This window comes from Ceratosolen solmsi, unplaced genomic scaffold (assembly GCF_000503995.2).
Source record: "Ceratosolen solmsi marchali unplaced genomic scaffold, CerSol_1.0 scaffold9, whole genome shotgun sequence".
Taxonomy (NCBI): Eukaryota; Metazoa; Arthropoda; class Insecta; order Hymenoptera; family Agaonidae; genus Ceratosolen; species Ceratosolen solmsi.
Window position 1 is genome coordinate 320,326 of NW_011948452.1, and position 14,148 is coordinate 334,473.

At 29.1% G+C, this 14,148-nt stretch overlaps 1 protein-coding gene across 1 annotated transcript in view; it reads right to left on the reverse strand.

The window, feature by feature from the left end:
* Positions 1–45: 45 nt before the first annotated feature.
* LOC105366667 (arginine-glutamic acid dipeptide repeats protein) overlaps positions 46–14,148 on the reverse strand; it is a 21,349-nt gene continuing 7,246 nt past the window's right edge. Inside the window, exons 6-12 of the mRNA XM_011505186.1 lie at positions 12,340–14,143; positions 10,444–11,840; positions 9,354–9,389; positions 7,543–7,744; positions 4,794–5,117; positions 2,640–2,835; positions 46–446 (exon numbers count right to left, since the gene is read on the reverse strand). Coding sequence (XP_011503488.1) covers positions 380–446; positions 2,640–2,835; positions 4,794–5,117; positions 7,543–7,744; positions 9,354–9,389; positions 10,444–11,840; positions 12,340–14,143 — 4,026 coding nt within the window. The 3' untranslated portion in view covers positions 46–379. The remainder of the gene's footprint in view (positions 447–2,639; positions 2,836–4,793; positions 5,118–7,542; positions 7,745–9,353; positions 9,390–10,443; positions 11,841–12,339; positions 14,144–14,148) is intronic.

Genomic DNA, 14,148 nt, shown 5'->3' on the forward strand with positions numbered 1-14,148 from the left:
ATTAAAATTATAATTAAGTGTAATATTGGTTTTGTAATTGATCAAAAATAGAAAGACGAATTTTAAATCGCCAATGGAATGAAAAAATGACGAAACTTTCTTGTCTCTGTTCTTTACTCCCTTAGGTTGCTCTGCCCTCTCCTCCCTTCGAATCTCTTGCATATTCTGTTCCCGATTCTCTTGAATTTGACTATAAAATATATGAAACGTAATAAATTTACGAAATAATATTACATAATGCAACAAATAAAATATAAGCGAATTTTCAACTTTGCACATTCGTATTCTTTAAATATTCACGTTATTATGTATTTTATCTTCTTAACAACAATATGCGAAAGCATCGAGATGGTTTTGTTTTAGCTCATAGATTTTCTTTTTAAGGGCGTGATCCTCGTGTAGCTTCTTCCATTGCACGAACTTTGAGCTCGCGCTCACGTTGTTGTCTAAAAAATATGATTAACTTTTAGTTTCCATCATCTTTCGGTCATTATTTGATAAATGAATGATTATAATGTATTTTTTTATTATTCCTATTGAAAAATCCGAATTTAACAAATTCTCTAAGACTCAATTAACTTTATAATATTTTATACAAATTTACTAATCGATCTTCAGCAGGTTTGAACTAATTTTTTTCTAAAATACCATCAAATTTTTATGGAAGATTAGGCAATTTACCATGTATACGAGTAATAAATTATTCTTGAGTGAAGAATGTTAATTTTAATCTGGATTTAACAAAATAAAACCAAAAATTTTTATAAATACAAACTGTATATTCATTTAATAATAACAATATACCTATATTTTAGTTAACAATATTTTATTATTAAATAATTCTAACACATTTCTGTTTAAATGTATGTTATTGTCAATTATTATTAATAATAAATTTAAAAATACTATTATTTAATTTGATTATTACAATCATATTCCAACCAACACATCTTTTAAAATTAAAGTAATTTCAATTTATCACAGTAGTAGGTTATGAATATTTAATTTTTATTATATTTAAAATTAATAAATAATATTAAACACGAATGTTATTTAAATTCTTTCAAGATTAACTTAAAAATTTAACTATAAAAATTAAATAATATGATATAAGCGAATTATAACATACTCTTTATATTATATTATTATACTACATAGTTATTAAAGATATTGTTACTCAAAATTTATTATTAATTTTATTCCTATCGTACATGAAAAAGCCACATTTCCAAGCATGTATTTATTTGATTCTCGACAATTTCATTTTATTCTACATCATAGGCTCTTAGCACAAAAAATTATATTATTAATTTTATATTGAAGACTATTAAATTTTTATGCGATTCTATAGATACATTAAAAATTCATTTCCTTGTGTTAAATTTATATTTGTTTATGTAATTTCTTTTTTCATAGACTAAATTTTCAAGTACATTAAATGATATATATCTCTTTATACAACTATTTACATATAAAGAAAATTATTTATATAGATTAAATTTGTAAAACGATAATCGGTAAATATCATTACCTAGTTATCAATCTATAAATACAAGAGGTTATGTAGTAGTTAAAAATAAATATATAATAATTATAACATATATAAAAACATATATAACATATATATAGTAATATAAATATATATAACTTAATAATTTATAATATTAATGTATCTAAACAATCAATGATTTAAACATTTTTATAAAGGTTTTGTCTTTGAATACAGGATTGTTGTCTGTTTTTTCGTTATGAATTTTTAAATTATATTTTATTATATTGTAAGTTTAAGAATGTAAATAAAAATTTTAATGTTTTTGTGTTACTAAATTAATTTATACGCATACAAATTTCCTTAATTTGATTACTTTAAGATAATTGAACTTTTTTATAAGTAAACGATAAAATGAAAAAATGTAACATTAATGATTCTATTTATAAGCTAAATTTGTTCATATATGTAGATTAAAAATGATTTTATAATTACATTTTCATTTTACAAAGTAATTATGAACATTTTTATATAAGAGTAAATAAGCATAATCAAAAACTATAATTGGAAACTATGTAACTATAAACTTGTAACCATAAACAATGTAAACTATACATTGGAAAACATATATAATCTTATTTTGCAATTATATATGAAATAAAGTGTAGCCTTAAACTTAAGATTTTGGAATAGCTATATACTACAACATGGAAACCATTAATTTAAAAAATTATTTTCGTATCGAAGTAATAAACATTTTATTTATATTTTATCACAAGTAAAGTTCAAATAGTATAACTGTTTAGAATTTTAAATTATAGTAAATGATTTATAGATATGATATTAAATAAATTGAGGGCTCGTCGATGATCTAATTCATTTTAGACTCTTTGTACTTTTATGTTGAGAAACTTTGTAACCATGACTCGCGACTCAGAAGTCTAAAACTATTACCATATATAAACTAATAGTGAGTATGGTGTTGAAAATGCGATTACTACGATATCCGGTATGGTAAAATTCAATTAATGCGATGTTCTGCTCTACCTTTAACCCCTCTATGTTCTACATCTTGCGCTGATTGGTTTGGTTAATTTTCAGACGAACACCCGTATTCAGGGGGTGATACGTGGACACGAGTTACACGAACCTTATGTACTCTTCGTGATGGGCAACGAGAGAGGCATGAGGCTGGAAACGGTCACGCTCCATCATGAGATGGCGTTGTAGCTGTTCATGGTGAACTGCCATATCGGCATAAGGCCTCCCCAGGAGCTCCGCTGGATGCAGGGCGAGGGTTGGCTCCCGACCCATAAGACCTGGCCTCGGGTAGTTGCTACCAGCAGCTGTTGATCACGACGTTAAGTGCATATCATGAAACAAGCCAAAAACATGGGAGGGGGGAGGGCTCCCGCTTTAGTGTAGCTGTGGTTAATTTATTCTATTTTACTTGCTGATTATTACGTTTTTATTTTGATATTATTATGAACCAAAAAAATAGCTACTTCACGGGCAAATATTGCTTCGATTTACATATTTCCATTTTTGCTTATTGGTTTTGATCGATTTGTAATATTAAAGATCCATAAAATATTAAATAAATATTTGCAATTTCATATATAATTATTGAAATTTATTATAGATTTATTATTTGTTTCCAAAATCTATAAGGTCAAGATACATTTTTTTTCTCATAATAATCACAAATAGACAATAAACAACAGCAAAAACAGCTGGTTATAATAGTATCGAGTTAAGATAACTTAAAATTAACAAAACAAGAAAAAATAAAAAAAAACAAAGTAAATATAAATATTAGTGAATATTTGATAATGTGATCATAATGTTAAACTAGTATCTATTTTTTATTAAACTTAAAATTAATAAGTAACATTGATGTATTAGTATTATTAATGTTACAAAGTTAAGGACAAATATAATCACAAAGATTAATTCATTGTAATCAATTAAAACAAAAATCCCATTGTAATATTGATATGTTGAAAACAGTACTACTCAGTAATCAATATTGATTAATATCACACAAAATATAAAAATAAATAATAACAATTTTCCAACAAATATTAAGAAAAAAATAACGTAGATAAAAAAGGGATGGAAAATTGACAAAAATATATAAATTATGTAAAATTACTTAATGGAAAATTCAGCATTGACGCTTGAAAAGCAGAATAAATTAGTTTTCTTTCTAAAATAAAAATATAAAAAATAAGTATTTTTGTGAATTAAACAAGACAAACAATTATATTATTTAATAATAATTTTAGTAAATCATTATTAAATTATTATTTACAATTGAGTCGTATGTCTTATAAAGTGTTCATTAATAAATAAATCTAAAGCGTTGACATTATCTTAAATATTCTCTAATATTTTATAAAACACTTAAGTGCATTTACTTTTCAAGCATAAACACTATATTCGTTTTGTAGAAAAAGTACAAATAAGTTTGTAAGAAATTGTGTGCAAAATAATATTAAGATGTTATGAATGTGTTTTGATTGATAGATTGTTAATTTAACAGTTCTAGCTAATGAGCATAAAAAATAAAAGTAAGCGTATAATTATATATAAAATCGTAATAGTAATTGAAATATAATGACGAATATCATTAGAAAAAATTATACTTAATTAAAAATATAATAACCAATAAAATAAACGATTAGATGCGCTTATAATACATACATCGATATATGTATTTTAGTAATTACGTTATATTCTTATATATTCAGTTCCTAGTTTTTTTACATAATTATACATTTACTTTTCTAATATACTGTACTGTAATATAATGTTTTCATTTGCACTGCAATTCCTTAAGAAAGTGCATTCAAATTTCAAAAGAAACTTTTAAAAGAAACCTCTAAAAGATCATTAAAAACACTTGTTCTGTAACAATGTATAAATTAATTTGTCTATCCATGATATTTTTGAATTGAAGTTCAATAGCTATTTAATGCAACAATATAGAAAAGTTATCTAGGCTCAATAATATATATTTCTAATAGTTGAATTGGCTCGTTTAAATGTTTTAGAATTCATATCGATTTTAAGCATACGAAAATAAGAAGTTATTCTTATGCATTTGTATTTGGTTTCATTTCAATATTTAGACCTAAATACGCATCCTTGCTGGAGGTCGCATAATTAGGTGCAATATTTCAATTCTAAAATGGCGGTGCCATACATGCTGAAAGCCGATATTTCATGTGGTTGGCTGTAAGAAGCACAAGCCGCAAGTATAAACAAACGGGCGTGCGCAGTCGCGAAAGCGTCATCGTACCGGGCAGAGGGAATCCTGCGGCTACGGCCGCCGCCTCCTGTTGTTGCTGTTGTTGCTGCTGTTGCTGAGCTGCTGCTGCCTGCTGTTGGGCTGCTGCCTGCTGCTGGCCTGGATGTAAATGGAGGTGTGTGTGGGCGTGGGTATGCGCATGGGTATGGGCATGATACTCTGGTGAGATTCCAGCCATTTGAAGGCGTACCATCGGATCTGCAGCCAAGGTCAGTCGTTCATCCAACTGGCCGTGTGTATGACTGCTGGGATGTCCCGTCGTGCCCGTCGTTGGTCCAGTGCCTGCTCCTGTAGCTATCCCTAAACCCGACATCGCTTCCATCACAAACATACTTCTATCATTTAAACGTACTGGAATGCCGTAGTTCATCCCTCGCGGGGGGTCACTTCAACCCTTCACTGCCGCCACGACCACAACTCTGGTATTCGTTTTGCTTCTCATCGAAACTTCGCTTCTGCGTTATATACGCACCTTTTCTTCGCGCTCTTCTTTATTAACAACTCGAGATATCATATTTCTTGGCTCAAGAGATAATTTCTTGCTCTTTTTTAATTTGAAATTGATTGTATAATATTTAATTCAGTATTCTTGGAGTTTGTCCACTTTTACTTTTAAAAATCATTCAATTATAAAATTAAATTGTAATAGACAAAACAGATATGATCCATATTGAATTACTTTCTTTGCAATGTTTTTACTATTTTATATATAAGATTTTAAATATATTAGTTATATACTTTGAAAATGACAATTTTTAAGTCAAAGTTTTTAAATTGATCGCTTCATTTTTATGCATTGTTAAATGATATAGAATAATTTATTTTGTTAGAATAAAAAATTTAGTATTCAATTGTAGGAACGTAAGCTTATTACATAAAAAAACTTAAAACATAAATAATTAAAAATAGTTTATTTTCTTGATAAACAAATCCTTTTAATTGATATTCCAAATATTTTTAGTAATTTTTCTTCTTGAGCCAAAAAGATTGTTTTTTTTTTTAATATATAGTATAAATCGCAATATATATTATACAATATTCGAGGTTTTATGCTTGATTGTACAAAACTAATTTTAACTGAGTAATATCAGAAAGATTAAATGTTTAGAAATAAATACAAATTTAGTGAATCTTAAAGGAATAAGGACTCAAGATTATGTGTTCAAGAAAACCGATAGAAGTTTTGTATTGAACAAAAACGTGTGAAATAATATCTATATAAATCTCTATGTAGATTTCATAGGCCTTATTAAATTTTGAAACTTGTATATATTATTTTATTTTGTTTTAGCAACATTTAGGTAAAATTAAAAGGATAATAATGTTAGACGAATCAATAAACGATGTAATATTAAAAAAATGCATTTATGCAATGAATAAGTTTATTCAAATTATAAAGATCAATTTTTAATCAATAATATTATTTTATCCTTCATTTGTTTTTCTTTTATAATTAATGAAAAGCCATACACTTTTTAATATAAATGAATGACATTATAAATTAAATTGTGATATTACTCAGACAATTTTTAACAATCAATTTTCACATAACTTTTACATCTTTTAATGAACTTTCACATAACTTCTACTTAAATAAAAATAGTATTTGTACTAATAAATTTTCGTGTAACCAGTGTATTTGCTTTGAAGTTGATTTCAATTTGGAGCACTTTGCATGAAAAGTAAATCCACATTATCATATTTAAAATGTCAGTTGACTATATAAGAAATTTAATATATGTATGTATATATATATATATATAAATATATAAATATAACTTTCATATAGAGCATTCATTATTAAATAAATTTATATATCTTCAATAATACATATACATTATCAGCTTATGCAGTGAAGAGTTAAATTAGTTCTGTTGCTTATAATACTTAAAATAAGAACATATAAGATATCACATCGAACTACTATTACTAATGATTGAATGTATATTAGAATTATTAATTTATTAATTTTGTTTATTTTTTATGAATTTTTAATTTTTTTGTTCTTTTGATAATTTTTGTTTTACTTTTAAAAAAATATTCTAAATATATAATTATATTTTTAAAAAATTAACAATTACATACAGAAAGGAGATTTAATGATTATTAAATTGAGACGAATTTCTTGTTTACATATTTGTATGTATATTTGTATCAAAATCGAATCTTTTGTGAAAAATAAAGAAAGTATTTATTATAAAAGTGATAATCTATCGAAAGATTGAAATAAAATAAAAGTTTAATAAATTTTACAAATATTATAAATTTCTATAATGCGATATTTTTAATATAAAATACATAAAATAAAAATAAAGATAATTCTTTGAACTATTACAATATATATATTCAAGGTATTCATTTGGAATTTCGAAACATTGTTTAGAATAATACATGACATAATTTAATGTAATAAGTAAGCTCGTGAATCATTAGAAATAATGAAAAGAAATATTCCACAACTTATATTTACAATAAATAACTATTTTTTTATCATATTGAAAAGAGTCTTTCTTCATCTCAAAATATTATAGAATATAAGCTCATGTTAGAATATTCAGAATCTTTCTTTTAATGAAGTTAAAAAAACAAACAAATTGCAAACTCTGCGTATGTATGGGATAAATTTTACTATACGTAATTTATAGTGCCAGTCACCATTATTTATAAAATTGTTCTTAATTAAATCTCTCATTGTATGAAGATAGAAAATAGGAAATTCAGATAAATAATTTATGCTTACCTAATCGTTCGAGGCGTTCCCTGTCCAACTGACTATGCCCAGGTGGCACAGCGTATAAGCCAAACTGGTGTAAACTTTGCGAAGGGCCCGAAGGACCCGGAGGTGCTAGTCCGCTACTGGCTGCATAACGTCGGTGAATTTCCAGCCAGTGAGGATCAACTGGTGCTGCCATTGGTCGGGGAGCGCCTTTTAACAGTTCCTCCTACAAATTCAGAAAATGGTAACTTTAGAATAATTTACACTTCGTAATTAATGAAAGGCTAATCTAATGAATCTTACTTAATTTATATATCTATAGATTTGAAACTAATTAATAAAAGAAAATATGTAATATGTAAAAATGTTAATCAAAATCGAGTAAACTATAGAGTTTAAATAGATTATAAAAGTCTTAATTACAAAATACGTATTTTAATTTGAGATTCTCATGTTATATGTGAATAAACATATTACATAATAATATAAAATCTTAACTATCATACATTTCCTTTCATGTGATATACAAAAATTACAAAAATAAAAAAGAGCAAACCTTAACAAGATATTTAAAACTCTTAAGCAATAAAGTTACAAATAAAGCTTTTATTTATTAAATTACTTTTTATCATTTCAATCACATTCAGTGTATTGAAATATATCTGTAACAAAGGTCTACTACAGTTTTGACATGATACTCGAAACTTAGTTATATTTAACTATTTAAATTAAGTAAAAAAAAGTGTTAGATCTTGTATATTTTATACCTTTTTTTATTCATTTATCTTTATCAATACAGGCATGCTTTAAGACAATTTAATCAGTTATCAATTTTTCATACTTTTCAGTTTATAAACTTTATATTACTACATAAATAAACAATTATAATTGATTTATATTTATTAATATCAAATCATTTTGGTATAAAATGTCTATATTTATTCAATAAAAAAAAAACTTTTTCTTTATAGTTGCTAATTAAACGGAGTCCATATAATATTGTCGTAACATATAATATTAGAAATAAACATACAAATGAATAAATAAAAAGTAATTAATTAAAAGTTTGGTTATTTTTTAAATAAAATAAGTTAGTAAATGTAAAATATATTAAATACTAAAAAAAAGAAGAAAAATTCAAAGCTAAACAAACATATATAAAAATAATAATTAATATTACTATAAGTAAGCAAGTAATAACGTTTAATGTCTAGGATAAATGTTTAAATTATGCATTATTTTTAAAACAAGAGAAGTTAAAGTTTTTCTGTAAAAAATAATACAATACAGTGATTAAAATAATTTGTAATAATTTGTATATAGTAAGCAAACCAATGGTAATACATTTTCAAATAAAAATTTTTTAAACATTTTTTACAAAACTACATTGTGGATTTTCAAATGAAAATTATTGCTATTAAAAATTTTAATAATATATTTTAATATATTTTATTTTACTATACATTTACTATATATATTTTTTAATATATATTTAATATATATTTTAATATATACAGTTTACTCTTACATCTTACTCTACTACACTTTAAAACTCAATGGTAAATATAATATAATAAGATAATCCAATGTTTATTTTGTAACGGATAGTATAATGTAAATAATTTTGTTTTTTTTTTTATAAAACAAGTAAAATTTATTAACTAATATCGTTTATTGTTTACTTAATAATACTATAAGTTAATTTATTACTATATTCAAAATACTGAAATTATAATGTAATAATATATTTGTTATGCATTACATATTATAAAATTAATACATTTATGAATTTTATTACTAGTTAATTATTAAAAGAATAAAAGATGATGACTTACATTTTGGAAAATGCTATTGATTGAGTACTTTTGAAACTACAATAAAAAATTTTAATTTAAATATATTACATGTAGACGATATATAAGAGTATATTAGATAAAATATATAATTAAATTTATGGTAATTCACAAAACTAATCAAAATAAAGCAAAAAATAAAATATTAATTAAAAACCAGTAATTATAGTTTGAATTACTGTTTGATTTTTTGATTGAATATTAATATTTTAAGTTATTATAAACTATTCATTTTTATCTATTAAAATGAAATTAAAATAATATTTATACCTTTTAATGTCAAAATAGCTAACATCTTTAATTATAGCAATACACTTACTTTCATATTAAATAATCATTACTTTATGTATATACTTTAAGTTGTAAATCATAACTTTTTAATCTCATATTTTTCTTAATAAGTTAATAATTAATTTATTTTTCAAATAAATTTAATTAAAGTACACAAATTTCATTTGAGGTTTATTATTAAAAACTTATGACATTAATGTGCATTACTTTTTTAAATTGTTCTTGTTCATATTTTATTAAAATAAAAGACAGGAGTAAGACATTTTTATATAGAAATGTATTACAATAAAACAAAATATTTTTACTATTGCAATAATTGTTTTCGATATTCATACAACGCAAAATTCAGACATGTATCTTTTCAAAGAGCTATAATAAAAGATTTTATATTTCATAAATAAATATATTTATACGTATTTGTTTATTACACATACATGATATTTTTAAATGTAATATATTTGAATACATTTATAAAATTACACCATATTTGATATATAGGAAATTACATACTGATTAACATACTGACATTAAAAAATGAAATTTTCTTCGATTGATTTTTTAAACACTAATTTTATAGCGTTTGCAATTTAAAAAAAATACTAATATTTTGAGACTAATTTTTTATTGAGCTTGTTAATACATATACTACAAAATATATCATGTTCATTTTTGACTTTGTTACATTTTAAAAACTCTACTTAGAACACATAAATAATATTGAGTTGTATATGCAATATCGAGAATACACATTAAAAAAATTATGACGACAGATTGTAATTACCTTGAGTCGATCGTTGAGTTCTCTCTCCCTTAGTTCTCTAATTTCGCGCTCTCTTTTTTCTCGCTCGAGATGCTCGAGTTCGAGCCTTTCTCTTGCCGCCGGACCATACATATAGTGAAGCATCGCATCCTGGGGTCCGGGATGTCTTGCTGGTGAGAAGGCCGCATGAGGTCTGGCGTACTCCGATAATTGGCGTAGTGCAGGCGTGTCTGCGTAAGTCCCCGGTCGTGTTGCATATCTATCATAAGGTGAAACAACAGGTTCCAAGGGCCCACGGCTCGGCGGCTTGCACGTTTCTGGTTGTTTCTCCGGCGTCGTCATCTTTCTAATCTGTTGCGCTTGAGCTCGGTCTCGTTCTTCGCGCTCACGTTCAGCTTGTTTTCGTGAACGCTCATCGCGCTTTCGTGCCAGTTTTGAATCAGGCACGGGCTTAAAAGTAAGATCAGTACGCGTGCATGAGTTGTTTTCTCCACGATTCCAATGTCGTAGAAATATTGCTGATTGTGACCGATGACACTCTGAATCTTCGACACGCGGTTCTGGAGAGGGCCCTGAACGAGGACTTGGTGGTTCCTCGGGTTCTGGTTCTATTAGGTCCTGCTCGATCTTTGGTTCGGATGGTAGCGGTATGATTTGATGAGGCTGATGAGGCTGGTGAGGCTGATGGGACTGGTGAGGTTGCTGTGGCTGTTGCTGCTGGGGCGGTCTGTGATGATGTGAGTGCATAGAGCTCGAGGAGCTAAGATTTGCGGTCGAAGAGACGAGAGAAGCTGGCTTGCTACGTTGACTATTGTGTTGAGATGAATGTTGGGATGAATGACTATGCGAACTATGTGAGCTATGCGATGAGATTGTAAGAAGTTTATCGTGGTGAAGAGTTGTTGCCTGATGCATAGATGAAGAAGAGTGATGATGGGTGGCAATAAGATTTTCACCCTCTTCACGAGTTGAAACACTGGAGGTCGTGCTGGAATGATGAGCAGTCATCATAGTGGTTGCTTCACTACGCTGAGGCGATGGTGGCGGTATAGCATGCGGTACAGGCCCATAAGGATAGGTCGGAAATGCCGGGTATCCACTTACAGGAGGATAACCGGGATAGGCGTGTGGATGATATGGATGCATAGCAGCAAACAAAGAGTGATGCATTAGCGGATGATGAGGATGGAATGGATGAGTCATATGGGGACTGGATTGCTGTACTGGATGCATCACTGGCTGTGGAATTGATGTCGGGGGTGGAGGGAGGCTTGGTTGAGGCGAGGCTGTAACCGATTGTATGTGGGATATTTGTTGACTGGAGGAAGAAAATTGTTTGCTCGGCGTTGGTGGTTTGCTGCTGCTATTACTGCTGCCAGCTCCATCTGGGTCTTTCTTTATGTTATCTAAACTTGGACCTATGTATCAAATCGAAAATAACGGTATTTAATAACAAATACGTATGTCACAAAAATATATATTGGATGTTTAAAAATCTTAATTTCTCTGCTTCATATATTATTAAATAGATATATCTCTTTACATGAATAACTGATTTGATTATTTCTTTTTAAAGTAATATGATATACTATAAAATAATATAAATATTTTATTCATGCCATAAAAATTATTTATCATACTAATTACTAATTTATTATCATCGTTATTAGCTATTTTAAATTTTGATTAAGTAAAAGTTAAATAAATAATAAAATTTCATTCTATAAACATGTCCATTATAATTATTCTTAATTGTTGAATTACATATTTATTTACATTTTAAATAAGTATGATAATAATTAATTTATAAAATAAACAAATATTCGTAATTTAATTCATTTTTCGTTATTTTCACTCATATTCAAATCTGATCATTTAATTGATTATCGATAAAGATTACTTAACATAGCGACTCACCTGGGAAGCTAGCTTGAAAACCAGGAACTTTGACCTCTTTTAGACTTTGCAGTGGATCGGGTTCAGAGGGTATAATCTCCTGTTTTATTTTTAAGTTTTGAGGCTCCATAGGTGGTGTGTTAGCTAGACTGTACATGACTCCGGGCCTCTCACTCGGCATTATTGACGGTGGTGGTTGAATTGGCTGAAACATATTTATGGGCTCTGGAACATCTCTATCATCTCGATCTCCTAATTTTTCCTGCATCCTATCAGTAGGTATTCTCTCCGATATTCTGTCCTGCATTCTATCTGTTATTCTATCAGACAGCCTTCCCTCTCTTAGTCGCTCTGGTGGTATTCTATCTTCAGGAAGTATCCGTTCGGACAAACTTCGGTTATCTTGGGACATAATAGTAAGACCGAGAGGTTGAGGTGAGTTCGATATCAATGTCAATTGAGAAGGTATACCACTTGTCGACATGTTCTGTGGTATATTAGGGTTAAGGGATGGCGGTCCCACTAGTGGTGGTATACTCAAACTTGTAGATATTGTCGAGGATGCGCTTGTTGACATATTTTCAGGATGCGTTTGGATGAGGTCTCTCGTAGGCTGCATAAGGTTTGAGGGCGGCGGAATTTGTAGGCTTTGAGGTATATGTATACTTTGCGACGAGAGATTCTGAGGCACATTCTGGGGCGCTGTAACGATTGCAGATGACCCAGTATATTGCATGTTGAGAGGATGTGACTGATTATTGGTACTACAGGGCACCGCCATCGCTATAGCTGGTCCAGAAACTATGGCTGCCGCCGATTGAGGTATTGCTCCCAGATTCTGGAGGGAGCTATTCGAGCATATGCCAGCGGGGCTGCCCATCGACTGCGATAGATTTCGGGGAATGTTTTGATTGCTGAGTTCGTTGGTAGCTAAGGGCTGTAATGTGCTATGTGCTATCTTCGGTTGCAATGGTGGCGGTTGTTGCTCCTGCAGTTCCACTATTTCTTCTTTCATAGACGGCGAGGGCGCTGAGTCAATGACCATGGACATTTGCAAAGGCATTGGCATCTGCATGGACAACGGTAAGGGTTCGAGTTTCATCGCCACAGACTCTAATTTCATCGGTTGATTAAGTGTTAAAGACATGTCATCCAGCTGGCATTCCTTCATATTGACTGATTCATCAAGCATTGGTTTTTTGTCGACAATGTTTTCACGTGTGTGAATAACTGGCACTGATATTGGTAAACTTTGGATAAGTGGCTGCTGTGGTGATAAGATGGGTGTAGCAATGGGCGTTGAGGGCTCACAGGGTTCTTCGAGTGATGTTGTTGCGGGACTCACTGGGTTATTGTTAAGTGGTAAACCGCCGACAGTAATATTACTATTACTATTCGTAGTGACTGCAACAACAGTTACTGCTGGATTGTTGATGCTGATACTTTCAGGGATGTCGGCTTCGGTTTCGCGTTCTGGTTCATCCATAAGTGAATTGCTATCAGTTGTTAACGATTCCGATGGACTATCGGTTCTATCGGCGCCACGTTTACGTTTTTGTAAGTCCTTGTCCTCTTCTTGTTCTTCAATCGTGGTACGTTTTTGGCCCTTCTTCGGGGTTTCTGGCTTACTGGCAGATTTTGACTTTTTGGGTTTATCATTAGCGTGTTGGGATTTCTCTTGATCCGGAGTATCTGTTCCACCTGTCCTACGTGGTCTAGCAGCTCTTGATGTTTCTTTAGCCTTATTCCGCGTTCTCATTCTACCGGGACTGTCAGGAGACTCAGTGGGTACTGGCCGAAAAAGGTAAGGCGGAGCGGGAGGTAGCTCGC